The 16,416-nt window shown below is 51.6% G+C and overlaps 1 protein-coding gene across 18 annotated transcripts in view; it reads right to left on the reverse strand.

Moving 5' to 3' along the window:
* Positions 1-16,416, reverse strand: part of PTPRS (protein tyrosine phosphatase, receptor type S) — a 148,252-nt gene that overhangs the window by 35,299 nt on the left and 96,537 nt on the right. For all 18 annotated transcript variants that reach the window (XM_017742499.1, XM_017742500.1, XM_017742502.1 and 15 more), the window contains 4 exons: positions 9,768-10,037; positions 6,794-7,375; positions 5,803-5,936; positions 5,496-5,640 (listed from right to left, as the gene is read on the reverse strand). In XM_017742499.1, coding sequence (XP_017597988.1) covers positions 5,496-5,640; positions 5,803-5,936; positions 6,794-7,375; positions 9,768-10,037 — 1,131 coding nt within the window. The remainder of the gene's footprint in view (positions 1-5,495; positions 5,641-5,802; positions 5,937-6,793; positions 7,376-9,767; positions 10,038-16,416) is intronic.

Genomic DNA, 16,416 nt, shown 5'->3' on the forward strand with positions numbered 1-16,416 from the left:
GGGGGGCAGACGGTTCTACGAGGGGGGAAAATTCAGGAGGGGGAAAGGGAAAGAAGGGAGAGGGGAGGGGGGAAAAAAAACAAAAGATGGGAAAGATAAAAGAAAAAAAAAAAGGAAAATGATAACAAAAAAATCTAAAATAAAACGTACAAAAGTTTGGTTTAGGAAGATAAAATTAAAAGAGAAGAGAGCTTTTTGTTGTTGTCTTTTTTTTTTTTTTTGAAATGAAGAGGTTTAAAAAAACAAAAAGCCAACAGAAATTAAATGGGGCATCAAAACTGAAATGGTGTAAAGCAAAGGACTAAACCAGCAAGCGGGCCAGCCAAGAGGGGTCCTGCTGCTTCCACTAACCTGGCACTGACTAAGCACCCAGCTGCACCCTATAAAAGCCCTTTCCTTTGGCTCCCTGTTTTACAGCAGCCTGGCAAATCCTGCTCTGGCTGGGAAAGCACTTCTTTCCAACCTCGGTCTCTGGGATCTTGAATTTCTTTGAAGGGATCTGTGAAAATTAAGTAAGAAAAGCAAATCTTTTGCCAGGAGGCTTAAATTTAAGAGTCTGTACCTCCAGATGGAAGTGATTAGTTGTCCCCAGACTGAAGGAGGCCAAATCCCACAGTGGGAATGCCCAGGACACTGCCAAGCAATGGTAGTTAAAGAGGAGGTTTTTGAGAAAACACTTGCAGAAGAAGGGAGGCAGTGGGTTTGGTGAGGTATTCAGGTATCCGGGGGATTTTCCAAAGCAGCAGCAGCTCTAATTCCCACTGCACTCACTGCCTGAGCTACACCAGGGTGTTCCCCAACATCCCGGGAGAAAACCTTGGGAAGTGTGGCCCTACCCAGGCACCTTCTCAGGGTGACCAGGAGGTGGGGAAGGTGGAACCCACAGCTCTCCCTTAAAGCTCCTCTCTTTCCATCCCCTGCCCTGGGCAGGGACACCTTCCACCAGGCCAGGGTGCTCCATCCTGGCCCTGGACACTTCCAGGGATTAGATCACACTTCTGCCAGTCACTAATGACAACTGATCAGCCCAGGGAAGCAGAGTGTGATACATTTTCAAGGCAAATCTATAAATCCCATCTCACCCAACTGCAATAAAGAGCTTTTAACTCTCTGCAGACAGGGCAGGAAACTGGGGTGAACTCGTGAGCCCCCAAGTATCACCTGCAAGAAGCAGTAGATCAGTGCTGGTCACTGCTTCCCATTCCTCTGATGCTTTTTTGATCAACAAAAAGCTCTTTTACTGAGGAACGGTTGTTTTCAAACCTCTTACTCCCATCCTTTAGTCAAACCCAGATGTTTAGGCCCAGTTTGCCTTGAGGACTCTGCTAAATCCACTTAGCCCAGTTGGCACTGGAGTGAGAGTCATACACTTTCCAGGAGCCTCCAGGAGACAGAGGGAAGTGGCTTCTCAGAAAGGGCAGAGATAATCCTTCCACTGCTGTCTGAGCACCCTGCCCAGTAGGACATTCTGGGTGTTTTCCTTCTATTTTTATGCTCTATTGCTGTCTTTAACCTGGCAGAATGACCCTCTTCTCCCCAGCACTCCCAGTGAGGAGGCTGACGAGCCCTGGCCATGGCTGGCCACGCAAAACAACACAGAATATGTCAAATGAACCAAACCAAAAGGAACAAACTGGAAAATAAAACATAAATCAAGCCAATAATTTGAAACAAACAAACAAAAAAAACCACCAGAAAGGAAATCATAATAGTAAAATAATACTGATATAAAAAGTGACTCTTTCCAGAACATTCCCAGTCTGTTTACCTACCTTCCATGCTTCAACTGCTAACTTATAAGACTTTCTTACAAGAGAACAAGAGGAACTGAGCTACAAGGCCAGACCAAGCTCCTGGTGGGTTTCTGCACATGACTGGCTTTTAAAATGCTGCTCTACCCATGATGAGTCCCCCGAGTCCTCCCCCACCAGCAGAACCCCAGCTATTGCAGAAATGGCAATTTTGGACCCCAATCTGGTCTCTTTTGCTAAACTGTCAGCACGAAGAGCAGGGCAGCACATTCCCAGCGACAGATCTCCTTCCCTCTGGCTCTCTCCATCCGCTGTGATTGATGCAGCACCTCTCCAGGACAGAAGTGCACTGCTCATCCCACGTCCCAGAAACAACTCAAGGATGGTTTCAAGGTATCGAGGGAAAGCCTCAGCCCTCTCCCATTGCTGCCATGGTGCCGTTCCCTTCGGTTTTTGTCCTCATCAGAGGCTGGGCATATGAAAATCCACCTTTCCTGCTTAGTTCCAGCCAAAGCCACCACAGCCGAGAAACCCACTGCAGAGAGGGTCTGACCTGACCTACCCTTCATCCTGAACCTCATTCTGAAAGCCCCAGGAAGCAGAGCTCAGCTCCAGCTGGCACTGGGGTCACTGTCTGCGCTGCCACGCTCGCTCACTCACCCTCTATGCTCCAGCACAGGGACCTACTGAGAGGCCCTGGGGTGAGGCCTCCTTTTGGGATGGTTTTGCACTTTCTCTGGTTAAAAAGGTGGGGTGGGGGGTGGGTGATGGGGGAGAAGGCCCAGGTCCTGCCCAGCCCCCTCCCCATCACTCCTGGACTGCAGCAGCGGAGGAGAACAGCCAGGGGTGCTGGCTGGCCACGCTGGAGACGCCTCTGGGGAGCTCATGGCACTGTTTCCTTCACAATCCAGCCCAACCTGTGTGACCCTGGGGACGCTGGGGACAGCGCCGGGAGCCGGGAGCTGCGGCAGGAGCCCAGTGCCACAAACCCCAACGGGGCTGCGAGCTCAGCTCTGCAACCAGCCCTTCCCTGGGCGGGGAGCCAGGCACAGGCAGGAGCCCCCAGCCAGGAGAGCATGGCCTTTGCCTGCTGGCTGTTTTCACCAGCGTTTTGGGACCCCTCCCCACCCTCCCAGGGCTCCAGGGCATCCGGGAGTGTCTGCAGAGCCACGCACGGTGAGCCTGCAGCCACAGGGTGGACTGTATTTGTGAATCTGCTTGAGACCAGCCAGTACTCACCTGAGCTGCACCTTTTACATGCTTTAAAGTTGACTGTCCAAGCCACAAGAATGACCCTTACTGACCTTGTACAATATCATGTTTTTTAACCCTTTAGGTACCATAGACTTTGGGTGTTTCATTCACTTCAATGTACTGTGGGGAGGGGGACGGGAAGGAGGGTGGAGCTGATGGGGGGGGGGAACATCCTTTCTTAGGCAGGAACAGAGGGTGAGAAAGCCCCATCGTTCCTCTACACCTGCACACGCAGCCTCACAGCGCCCACCCTGCCACCCCTGTCTGCTGACCACGCCTTGCACTCCGGAATTTCCGAGTGGGAGAGTTGCCAGGGAGCCTGGGAAGGTCATGGCTAACCGGAAAGGGCAAACCAGCTTCTCCCAGCCATGAGAGTCTGTCAGTTTTACAAGCTACGTCTTTGGTACTTGAAGAGTTAAAACCCAGCTACTTCAAGAAGAAAAAGATACTTTACCTTTAGTTTAATGGATTTTACTTTGGTTATGATGCTCAGGAGGAGCCACCCTGGCAGGGAGGTGCAGGGAGGGGCTGCCACATGCAGGTGGGTGCTGGGAGGGGACAGCAGGAGCGGAGGGAGGACCAGGGAGGAGGCTCTGTCATTCCAGAGACAAGATGCCATTGTGGTGTGACATCGCCCAGTGAGGGACAGGGGGAGCAGGGAGCTGGTTCATCGGGTGCAGGGCATGCAGGCAAGCAAGCAGAGAGCAGAAGAGAGAAGAAAGAAGAGGCATGGAGCGGGCCAAGGAGGAGCTGAACGGAAAAGGAGCTGCGGAGGGAAGACACAAAAGCCTGTCCCGAGCCAGAAGGTCTGTGAGCCGTAGGATGTCACCCGGACCAGGGAGAATTGACTCGTTCCTCCAACAGCCAGCCAGGAAAAAATGTTTCACCGTGTTACAGGACACTGACAGCTCCCAGCTGATGTTCTTAAGAGCATTAAATTAATGAGACTCTCCCTATGAAAGCTGAGCTACAGAGAGAGAAACCCGTCCATGTTCTCGGCAGGTGCCAAGTTAGAAAAAGCCCCAAAGCCTTCCCTTTTCCCAGCTCCCCTTTTCCTCACCCTTAAGGGACAAATTTTCACTAAGCCCTACTGCCACCAGATCCCACACCCCTCTTTCAGCTTGTTTTATTGAACCAGAAAGCACAAATCCCAGACCCTCTTTGCCTCCCATCCCCACGGATCTCAAGGAGAGAAACCCCTTGGAAAACAGAAGCAGAGAGTAAGTTTAACACTTATTTTTCAGGTCCTTTCAGTTCATTTCCCCCACCCCACAGAGATGCTCCCTCTGACAGTACCACACTGGGATCAGAACCAGCAGATGTGCAGCAGAGTCAGGAAAGGGTTTTCCTATGAAACGTAGAGAGAGGATGGAGAAAAAGAAAAGAAGGAAAAAAGGGGAAAAACATTTGAAAGAAAGAAAAAACCAAAAATCTTTGAATGGAGTGGAGGCCTGAGCAAGCCCCAGTAAGGAATTCTGTCTTTGCAGAAACAGACTCCCCTTTCTTCCCACTCCTCAGGGACAGAAAGAGAAGGAGACAGGGAAAGGGAGAGACAGCAGGGTGTGACAATTAAAAAGCCCAGCCGAGAGCCTGCTGCTCCCCCTTGTCAGGGACTCTGAGGGATGGGAGCAGGGCTCTCCCTCCTCACACTGGTGACCAGAGCCACTTCTGAGTTAGTTCTGCTCCCGGCTACTCCAAACTGCAGCGGAGTGATTTAGTAGAGATGAGAGGAGACAGAAAACACAAAGAACAGCTGCCACAGCCACTCATGCAGTGAAAAAACACCTCATTTAAAAGCAAAGATCTGTGAAAAGCCCAGAAATATTGCCATCCAGGGTTATTGTCCCCAGGGCAACAGCGAGGGGAGACAATCCATTAAACTAAAACCAGCACGTTTTGGTTGCATACACTCCTTCCTGGTATCATCAATATCCCCCTCCCAGCCTCCACAGGACTCCTCTGTCCCGCTCTGCCGGAGCCCAAACGGGACCATTCCCAGTGCTCCAGGCCTTCCTCCCCTTGGCTGTGGAGGTGCTCATAGAAAAGAGCACAGGGACTGCTTCCCCAAAGGCTGGGAAAGGCTGGACAATCACCTTCCCTTCTCTTCTCCTTACTGCTTCCCCCCTCTCTCCCAGCTGCATTGCTTGAGCCCCTTCCTGGCAGCTGCTGGGTCTGTGTGGGGCGGGCTGTGGGTGCCATCCCCTGAGCATGCTCAGCACCACGGCCAGTGTGGCCACCAATGAGCCCTCACTGCTCCCACCCCAAGTGGACGGTGCTACCTGGCCCCCCCAGCACCCCCAAACCCCAGCTCTGCTCCTGGCTCACATCTCAACTACCTGGACCACCGAAGGGAGAGGAAAGCAGGTCCCAAAGGCGTCCCCCCTCCCTGGAGCAAAACGCCAGCCCCCAGCTCCGTACCCCTGTGCCCACCATCTCTGGCTCCCTGACTGTGGTCCCCTCAGAGAAGGGTGGGAAAGGAGAGACACCTACTAGACTGCAAGGTGCGCTCTCGGACCTCCGGGGTGAAGGCCCCCAGCCCCAGAGCCGAGCGGGCGGCCAGCCGGAAGACATACTCAGTGTTGGGCTTCAGGCCTTCCACCGTGAACGAGGTCGTTGGCTCGAAGTTCTTCAGCACCTGGGATGGGCGAGGGGGGAAGAAACAGAATAAACCCAAACAACAGGCAGCAGAGGTGAGGCCTGCCCAGAGACACCTGCCCTGCTCCCCTCGCTCCGACACCGCAGGGAGCGGCGGGGCCGAGAGCTCCTCAGCCCCAACCCCGCTCCACTCTGGACTCACCTCTTTGCTGCGGTCTCCTTCCTTGTAGAGGAGCTCATACTTCACTATGATCTCCTGGCGTGGGGGGCTCCATGACAGCACAATGCTGGTCTCGGTCTTGGCTTCTGCTCGGAAGTTCATCGGCTGCCCAGGAACTGGCACGGAGAGGGAGCCAATGGGGCAGAGGAGGCAAGAGGAGAAATAGGAGAAACCACATTAACTTGGCTAATTAGAAGGCTCTTGCCCTGTTTTCTTCAAAGCCTGTGTGGGAAGAGCACGTCAGCAGCAAAATGCCACACAGCAGCGTGGGCAGGTCCTGCCTCTAAAGCTGCGGAGCTACATCCCACGGCAGGGCTCCAGCGTGTCCAGAGCTGCTGGAGATGGAAGAATCCCAGTGGATCATATGCCTCTTTCTCAGCAGAATACAACCCTTCCCATGAATCCCAGTATTACAAGATTCTGGAAGTAGGAAGCCCAGGAGCAGCCCATTGAGGACACAGGGTTTCCTCCCATACCCCACACCAAAAACGTGCTGGGTGACAGCCCATGATAAAACACCTTGTGTTTGCAGCTCAACACATCTGCTGTGACAACTGGGGCTTTGTTTTCCTCCCCCTGCAGAAAAAGGCAAAATAAGGCTCATTCCCCACTCATCTCTGACAAAGCTGTTTCTGGGTGCTTTAGGGAGAGTTAGAGTGTTACCCCTGCCCGGGCAGTTTTACATCTAAAGACATTTAAAATAATGGAATGGTTTGTGTTGGAAGAGGCATTAAAGCTCATCCAGTTCCATGGGCAGGGACATCTTCCACTGTCCCAGGTTGCTCCAAGCCCTGTCCAGCCTGGCCTTGGACACTGTCAGGGATCCAGGGGCAGCCCCAGCTGCTCTGGGCGCCCTGTGCCAGGGCTGCCCACCCTCTGAGTAAATAATTCCTTCCCAATGTTGAATCTAAATCTCCAAGTCTAACCAGCAGCTCTCCTTCCCACAGCCCAGGTCAGTGACACAGCTGCTCACCTCCTTGCTGTGTCTTAACCTGGATGGGGTCAGACAGGGGCCCGTCCCCCACGGAGGTGAAGGCCAGCACTCGCACGGTGTAGGTCTCGTCCTCGAGGAGGCTGCCCACGGTGGTCAGCAGGCTGTCATCCACGTTGTGCTTCTGCCAGTTGCTGACGGGCTGGTCAGGCTCCATGGTGTAATAGACACGGTACCCTCGGATCTGCCCGTTGGGCTCCACCGGTTCCTCCCACTGGATGATCATGGTGGTGCTGCTCAGCATCCGGCCCTGCACGTTGCGGGGAGCACTGGCAGGAGCTTGTTCCCCAGTATGAGTGACCACTGACTCACTGGGAGGCCCCTGCCCAATGCTGTTGACTGCGGAGACCCAGATCTCGTACTCGGAGTTGGGGCTGAGCCCCCCGATGCTGTAGCGTGTGGTGGTGATGTCCTCCTTGATCTGGTATGGTCCATCCTGGCTCTTAGACTTGTACTCAATGACATAGTAGGACACGGGGTCTGGATTTCCAGAGTCCCAGGTGATGGTGATACTCGTTGCTGTTGTCTCTGTCACCACTGGCGTCCCAGGAGCCTTGGGAAGTGCTGAGAATCAGGAAGAACAGGCATTTAAAAAAAACCCACAGGTGCTGAAATGGTGCCTAATTGGGCTAGTTAGGGCTGCAGGAGCGGGAGGCACAGCACCAATCCCAGCAGCTCAGGAAAGTGCTGCTGGAATATTATGAACCTAGTTATCCACTCTATTATCCTCCTTAAACTGCTCCATCAAAGGCAAAGTATTCAGCCAAACATCTGGAATCATTAGCACGGGCTGCAGCTGCACATCCGCCGGCTCCCAGGGCAGGGAGGGAGAGCAGCTCCTCCTTCCCAGCACGTGCTCGGATCTCCCGGACAGCTCCACGGGCAGGGAACGGCACAGGCCGGGCTCTGCTCTCCAGAACAAGTCCCCATAAATGCTGGGATTGCTTCCTCTCAAGCCACAAAGCTGTGTTAATCCCCATCTCCCCCCTCCCTCAGTCAGGAGTCCCCCTTGGAGCCTGCTGGGGACTGCACGCTACCCAGCACTTCAACTGCACCTGAAATGTGCTCTAACTTCACCTGTTCTCAAGCTTTATGTGCTGTCCTCACCACACACTTTAGACCCTTTTCAACCTTCCTTTTCAACCTCATCTTATAATGGAATCCCAGAATGGTTTGGGTTGGAAGGGACCTTAAAGCCCATCTAGTCCCACCCGTGCCATGGACAGGGATACCTTCCACTGGCCCAGGTGGCTCCAAGCTGTGTCTAACCTGGCCTTGAAGCCAAACTTCTCTAGACCTGATCACAGTAAAGCTCAAACTTCTCCTTTCACCTTCTGCCCGGGAGAGCTACAGGTGCTCACACCTGTAGAGAGCAGGGAACAGAATCCAAACGAAAGTACAAAAGGCAGAAGGTACCAGCAAGGTGAGATTCCCCATCTGAGGAGATGGGAGAGTTGGAAGCAGAAGCAATCTGCCCAACACAGCAGCTTTTTAGATTGAGAGGGTAAGACAGGGAAAAAAGGGAAGGAAGGAAATACTCAGGAAAATAAAGAGGATCTGAGTCCAGCCCCAGGCGTCCTTCTGCTGGCACGAGAGCTCCACTGCCTGTGCAGAAGCTCAGAGGGGGTGTCATGCCAATATTCTCTAGTCCCTACTCATTTCTCCTGTCAGACCTTCCTCAGACAGATCACTGATACAACAGGATTTGTTATTTTTGTTATTATTCCTCCCCTTCTCCAAGTGTTTTTCCTCTCCCCTCCCACTGATCCTTTCCCACCCCGTCTCTCCCAGATCCCTTGTGGGCAACACCAGCACTCGGAGCAGACACCAGCTCACACAGAGCTCTACACTCACCCAACCTCAGGGGTTCCTGCTTGGGTTTAATACTCCCCTGCTGAGGACAGAACAGATTGAAGATGGCACCCATGCTCCTCTTGGGAATCACTAGCTGGAAGCCGGGGTTATTCCCCCTCTTGCTGAGGCAACAATGGCCACTAAGATGCTGGAACTAAGCTCTACTGCAAGGGTTCACATGCCAGAGATCCTCAGGGCCTTGGCTGAATCTCAGGCCTTGGAACAGGATGGCATGCAGGCTCCAAGCCATCCAAGGCTCCTTGCACAGTGCCCAGCCAGCCTCATATGCCAGGACAGAGACAGCATGCGGGGACTGGAGTCACAGTTTTCTTCACAACAGCTCAGGTGTCCTAAAGCGAGGGAAGGTCTCAAGCCACCAGCTTCCTCTCCACTGTGGGTTTCCCTGTGTGTAGGATCCCCGAGCACACATGCACAGATCCCAGCACGGGGCACTCATGGTGCACAAGTCTGTCCTGCTGCTTGTGCTCGCAGACCTCCACATGCACCCACAGGTAAGGACAGGGACTGACACTCCTGCAGCCGGGCACCCAAGATCCAGCCATGGTGTCCCTGGCCATGCACACACATCCCACTCATGCATGAGCACCTGGACATGCAGGACCATGCCCCTGTCCATGCACACACACACATCCCACTCATGCAAGAGCACCTGAACGTGCAGAACGGTGTCCCTGGCCGTGCACACACACCCCATTTGTGCAGGAGCATCCGGACATGAAGGACTGTGGCCCTATCCATGCACACACACCCACCCCACTCGTGCAGGAGCACCCAGACATGCAGGACTGTCCCTGGCCATGCTCACACACCCCACTCGTGCAGGAGCACCCAGACATGCAGGACTGTGTCCCCCGTGCAGGTCAGACAGCCACGGGCTCTCCCCATGCAGACACACAACGACACAGGCACAAACCATGGGACATTCCCACTCCGGCGACACGTCCCACCAATGCTCCCATGCACCTGGCCAGGTGTGCCCTGCACTCATGCTTGGACACTCAGCTCTGGCCGTGCCCCCACGCCCGCCTGGCACGTGCCCACTCCCACACGTGCAGCCAGGACCCTGCTCCCACTCCCTTACATTTCACCGTGATCTGGGCAACGGCTTCTATGACTCCCAGACTGGACATGGCCACGCAGGTGTAGTTGGCAGAGTCCTTGACGTCCGTGAGCTCCAGGACGTTCCTGCCCACGGGCATGTCATCCTCGGGCGTCAGGTCCTCCGCTCCCTGCATCCACTTCACGTAGGGCATGGGAGACCCCACGGCCACGCAGGTGATGTTGACGTTGCCCCCGGGCATGATTTCATGGCTGACAGGGAGGATGGAGAAGCGAGGGGCCACACGGCGAACTGTGGACGAGACGCACAGAGGTAACAAAAAAACAAAACGGAAAACCAAACCAAAACAAACAAACAACAAAAAAACAAAGAGGGGAAAAAAAAAAAAAACCAAAAACAAAAGAAAGGAAAGAAAAAGAAAGGAGAAAAAGAAAAAAGAGTAAAAGATAATTTAAATATAGATGGGGCTTGTCATTGCTTATTTTCTTCCTTCATTAAAAACAAAACGAAAAAACAAAGAAAGGAAAAAATCAAAAACTAAAAACCAAAAAAATTAAACTCCAAATAAATTTGTACTTCACAAACAATATATAGAATATAGACATAAAAGCGGTATTTCATAGCAACAGGGTTCCATTGATCAAGATTAGACCCATCACAGCACAGATAAATACACAAAAATTTATTAGCAATTTCTCATCTTTACTGGCAAGAGCTGGCATGGCGAGCGCCCAAACTTCTCCTCCGTGGCCGCTGGGGCCCCCAGCTCCCCGCTCCACACCCCAGGAACCTGCTCCTCCCTCTCCCAGTGGGGTCTGAGTCCCGGGTCCCCTTCTCCCGAAGGAACAGCCCATCCACCACCACGGCCCGGCGTGGTCCAGGTGCCCCCTCCGGAGAGGGGCCCTCTCCCACCCGGGGCTGCTGCAGAGGTGGGGTGGGGGGTCAGGAGAAGGTTGGGATGGGGATGGAAACTTCTCAGCATTTTGCCTTGTTGGACCCAGAGAATTCAACAAAGAGAGAAGTGTCACATCCCCAAATTCCTGACGCTCCACTTGAGAAGTAAAAGGCAAAAGGATAAACGAGGGAGGAGAGGGAGTCCCCGGAGTGGGACAGAATTTAGTTGGTGTCTGCGTGTGAGAAGCGTCCAGGGGAACACAGCCCCCCTGGAGCGAGAGAGAGTGTGGAAAAGATGAGAAACTCTAATGAAATTTTTGTGGTTTTCGGGTATAGAAACCCTAACGAAGCCTCTTTAAGATCTGACACGGTTCCATCGATAGATGCAGCTCTCAGAGTCACAAACATCATGCAAAATAGGTAAAAAAGAGAGAGAGAGAAAGAGAGAAAGAGAGAGGAAAATGCAGAGAAATACAATTTCTGGGCGGCAGCAAATGCCCACATGGATACTGGATAGAAAGTGAGCGACAGATAAAGGAAGGAAGACCAGGAGAAGGAGAACAAGAGGGGAAGGGAGAAAGAAGAGAGAGAGAGAGAGGGAGGGGAGGGGGAAACCCACTTTAATGCTGCATACTTTTTCTAGCTGATGTGACTCAATGTGGTGGCTCACATTGTCACATCTCAGCCCTGGCGGAATAATAAATAGAATAGAATTAATAAGAAAAACAAGGTAATGAAACTTTTAACGTTGAGAAAACAGTGACATGTTCTGTGCATCTCCTTAGCAGAGAGGTGGATGCAGCTTCCAGACCTTACACAGGAAGAACATGGACGCAAAGGGGAGGCTGTGGTTTCCTTGGCTCCATTTTCTGAGCTACCTGGGCTGGCTGGAGGGATGGTGGGTGCCCTTCCTTAGGGGGGGAAAGCAGGGGAACGGACAAAGGAGAACGTGTGTGGATCAGAGAGGCCCTAGGGAGGGGGTCAGGGCAGGGTCTCATCCCACAAGAAAGAGAAAAGGATACAGGACCCAGGGAAAACGCAGGAACAGCAGCAGCTGGAGGGGAGCAGGAGTGCAGGATTCCTCCAGCCTCAGGGACAGCCATGCAGGAGCTGCCTTAGGCAGGGTGGGCGAGGGGGCAGCAGAGTCCGGAGTGCCGGGGGGCTGAGAACTTCCCGTTCCTGCCGTCTGTCCCCAGGTAAGCTCCGCACAACCTGCCAGTGCCTCATGCCAAAGCAAAGCAAAGGACAGCAGAGCTGAGCCTGCCATCGTCCCTCCCACTGCCTTCAGATGTCCCCTGGAACTGATGTCTTGGGGCTTGCTAGTATTTATCTTCCAGCTTTATGGATATTTTCCAAGGGCAAGGGCACTGCCAGGAGAGGCAGAGGCTGCTTGTGGGGCTTTGGCAAACAAAAGCCAGCTGCAGCCCCTGCATCATCCTGCAAGGTGACAAGGGACACTGGCACAGCAAGGTCTGCTCTCCCCATCGGGCTGTCAGACCCTTTTCTGCAGGAAGCAGTAGCCAGGAACCAGCACTGGGAGGCAAGGAAGAGAAGATTTCCAGATTGGTGGAATGAGGAGCTCAGAGGCGGCGAAGGGGAATTTCTGCATGCATGGATTTGCAGAGAGAACGGGGGGCATGCCCTCAGCTGGGGAAAGGATTAGGATGTGGAGGGAGGGACTGCAAACTCTCCTGGCCACTGACACTAGAAGATGATTTTCTACCTGCAGAAAGGTGTAGGGGGCTACCACAGTGTTTGTTCCACCTCAGGCACCAGCGCTGGCTCAAAGGATCAGGCAACCTGCTCCTTCCTCCCTCCTGCCACTATGGAGAACACTCAGCCCTAGCCACGAGGGTACATCCCTGTTTCCTACATCACCCTGCTTCCCACTGCTTCCAGGGGTACCACACTTCAGAAAATGGAGCCAGGTGGAAATCACACCTGTCACAGTCTGAGACAAGATGGAGAGAACTTGGAAAGAAACAAGTGGGGTCAACATGCAGACAGATCTGGGGTGGGGATGACTCTTCTGAGGGGGGCTGGTATGTAACCTTCTGGAGAGGGGAGGCAAGGTGGGAAAGGTGAGGAGGAATGGGGAGACACATCCGGACAAGATCCGGTCAGCAAACAGCATCAACAGCAACAAACAACGGCAGGTGGGATGCAAACACTGAGTTGTCATGGGAACAGAACAAGACAATTAATCCAAACCGAAGCTAATCGCAAAGAAATGAAACCCAACTGAAAGAGAAAGGGAAAAAAAAAACAAAGAAAAGAAAAGAAAAAAGAAAGAACAAACCAGAATTTAATAACTGAAAAGCATCATCTGATGTAGGGCGGAGTGCTGAGAATCGGAGTCTGAAGGGAACCGACCGTTCCTGGCTGTGGTTTTTGGGCAGGAAAGGAGAAATCCACTCACAAAACACAAGCTCAGGGGCTGCGCAGAGCACATTCCCAAAAATCTGCAGAGCAGCCCTCCCCTCCTCCTGACAGCTCCCAGGGGTGCAGGTCAGCCCCGGGGGTCTCAGGGATCATCACTTTAATGGCATTTGTCTTTCTCCAAGGGAAGCACCCAGCACCCCTGGATGCCAGCCTTGGGCACCGCCTGTTCCACAAGAAGGGAGAATTTGGACTGGGGCTGATACAAGCCCAAAACAGGCAGCAGCACTTCCTTGGTGCATCCTGGTTTAAAAAAATCTACACTCTCCTGTGTGCACAGATATACCAACATCCACACACTGACCTAGGATGGGAAAAGAACTCCAATTAAATGTTGGAGACCTCAGAGAGTCCCCTGGATACAGCCCTGTGATGGCTCAGGGCTGTGACAACCACAACAGTTACAGGGTTCATCTCTGGCTACCCAGAGCCATCAGGCTGCTGTTTATTTTAATTGCTACACTTGCATTTGGCTGGAGACAGGGAATTTGTCAAGCTGAGAATCCCTGGGTCAGCCTTTAGGTCAAGGCCCAGGAGGAGGAGAGCCGTGGTGGAAAGGAAGCTGGAGATGGCATCAAGACAAATTTCAGCTCTGGGTCCAGCTCCACAGCAGCTGAAGGGAGGGGAATTTGACACAAAAAAAATGGGTGAAGAGATTCCTTCAGTTTTGCTATGGAACACTTCCAAAGGATCGGGAAGAACGGAGCTGCCCTTTCTGGAAAGGAAACATTGGGATGGGGCAGTCAGGGCTCTGCTTTATAGACACCTTTCTAATAATAGTTTTCCCAGTTTCTGGTACAAGAAGGACCTTCCCTGAGTTCCAGGGGCGTTTGGTTTCCAGGACAGCTTTGCCAGACCCCGCATGCGTACACAGATGTGCATGCTCCATGTGCAACAGCTCCCGACGGACACACACAAGCAGGCACACACAAACAGACATTGTCCATGGCCAAAAAACTCTCAGGAGCTTTTTTTTTCAAACAAGGATACAGCTTGTTATGGATAGAACCAGATTCCAGGACTGGAGCTGGATGCTTGGGATGCAAGTTAAATTATTTCAACACAGAAGCCATTTCGGAGGCACAGGAAATTTTCTTAAGCGCAGTTAGTTATGAGTCTGTTTAATTGTTGGATAACCATTTCACACTGCAAATCTGCACCCCAAATTGTGCTCTTTTTTTAGAAACAGAACAGATCCATAACTTTTCACACCCTTGGGAAGCCAATTGGTTTTGTTGCTGCTCACGGAGGCAGAGGTTGACCCAGTTTGTGTTCTGTGAGTGGCATTTTTGGCTTTTTTGGTCCCAATCAGCATGGCTCAGGCTTCCCACCACCACCACTCGGGGTCCACAGGGTGAGAGGTGTTTCTGCAACATTTACAGACCTGATTGGAAGAGACACTGGGAGATTCAGGGTTGACTTCTGCAACACCAGAATTCATCTTTAAAATGTGCTCCCATGGTGCTGCTAATGAGAGGAACCTGAGGACCAGCCAACCAGTTTGTGCTGAGGAAACCCACCAGCTGCTCTTTTAAAGCCCCTTCCAGATTCCCCCAGAGAGAAAAAATGTTGGAGGAGGAGTGAGGTGGGGGAAGGAGAATGTCCTGGACGAGAACCTGTCACTTCAAACCCCGATTCACATTAAACCAACTCAAAGAGAAATGCATCTTGTACCTTAAAGAAGGAATTAATTGAAAAAGGAAACAAAAGAAAGTGAAGTGACTGGTTGAAAGCACCAAACAAAACCAAATGGTATTAAACATTTTGACACTCAGCAAGCTGCTGCTCCAAATGAGGTGAGAAGGCGGACATTATTGGCCATTTTGGGGAGACAGGAGTCATTCCGTCTTGCTCCAAAATGAGGAGGGGTAGGGGAAAGGGTGCCAAAATAATGTGCAGCCTCTACATTATTAGTGAAGCTTAGATTACACCTGTCCTCCCCTCCCAAATGTGGTCTGTCCCTGCCCCTGCGTGTCCGTGCAGCCGCCTCTGCCTCCTCCCTCTCCCGCTCCAATTCCAGGTTTGTTCCGCTGGGGCGAGACCTTGTTGGGGTTTGGATTTCCGACCTCCACCCCTCCACAGGACGAGAAACTTCCCTCCTCCTGCCATCTCCTTCCTCATTTCCTTCACGGTAAATAAAAATAAATAAGTAAATAGGTAGATAAATAAAGAATGAGACCAAGGCTTGGATTTGGTCTGGAGGAAATCCATTACCTTCCCAATAATTGTTACTTTTCACTTAAAAAACCACATTAGCTGAGCGACAGGCTGGCTGAACATCTCTGGTCTTTTGTAATTATTATTTTTTTTTCTGTTGTTTTTTACAGGATTGAACAGAAAATCATCAGAATCCAATTGTTTTTCAAACAGCTCTGTAATTTTAAACACAGACTTGACTGTTTTAGTTTTTGTTATTTTAATTTGACAAGGTGTAATCTAATTTTTTCCCCTAAAACAAAGAGAACAGCGATGCAAAAGGTGTAAGAGACACAGGCAGGCAGAGATTTCGAGATCAGTACAGCACAGTGTTCCTGCAAAGTGCCCTCTATAGAGAGATAGTCAAGTATATACATAGATATATACACAGTTTGGATTTTGGTTTTTTTGGGGGGGTGGCTTTTTGTATCCATTTCCATTTCCTGATACCCTTGAGAAATCCTTCTGCAGAAACACAGTGAAGTTTTTGTTTGCTTGGTTTGGTTTGGAACTAGAATTTCAGAGCTGAGGACACCCCAAACATGGACAGGGCGCTCCCCCACCCACAGAAGCGCTAAAATAACCCTTAAAAACCATCCCGGAACTCTCCATCCCTCAGTTTCAGCACCTGGAAGCTGGGCACTGCAGAGGCACCTGTACAGCCCAGTGGTGGTTCTGCCTCTCTCCTTCTCCATTAAAGAATTTATCAATCTAGTCTAAAAAGGTATTAAAATTCCTACAGTTTAAAATACCAATGACTGTTTTGACCTTGTGGCTATTTGTTAAATCTCTAGTGCAAGTGGAATTATTTGCTTCAACCTCTAAGTGGGATTGAAAGGGAAAAGCTCAGCAATGGTTCCACCTGGAACCAACCAGCAGCTTTGGTCTGATGGTCAAATTACTCATGAGCCGAACTTAACCCAGGCTACAGGCTAAATTACTGCTTAAATTAGTCACATTTTAATCTATTTTGAAGTTTTATTTCCTGAGGTGCTCAGCACACTATTCCTGCCCTTTCTGAGGGTTTTATTTTAATTGATTTCCACTAGTTCAGCTCTTACGTGCTTTGCCCTGGCCTGGTTTCATCTTTGGTCTCTCAATGAGCTGGGGTTTTCCAGAGAGCCTTGGGAGTTACTGGGAA

The sequence above is a fragment of the Corvus brachyrhynchos genome, unplaced genomic scaffold (assembly GCF_000691975.1).
Source record: "Corvus brachyrhynchos isolate BGI_N302 unplaced genomic scaffold, ASM69197v1 scaffold158, whole genome shotgun sequence".
NCBI classification, from domain to species: domain Eukaryota; kingdom Metazoa; phylum Chordata; class Aves; order Passeriformes; family Corvidae; genus Corvus; species Corvus brachyrhynchos.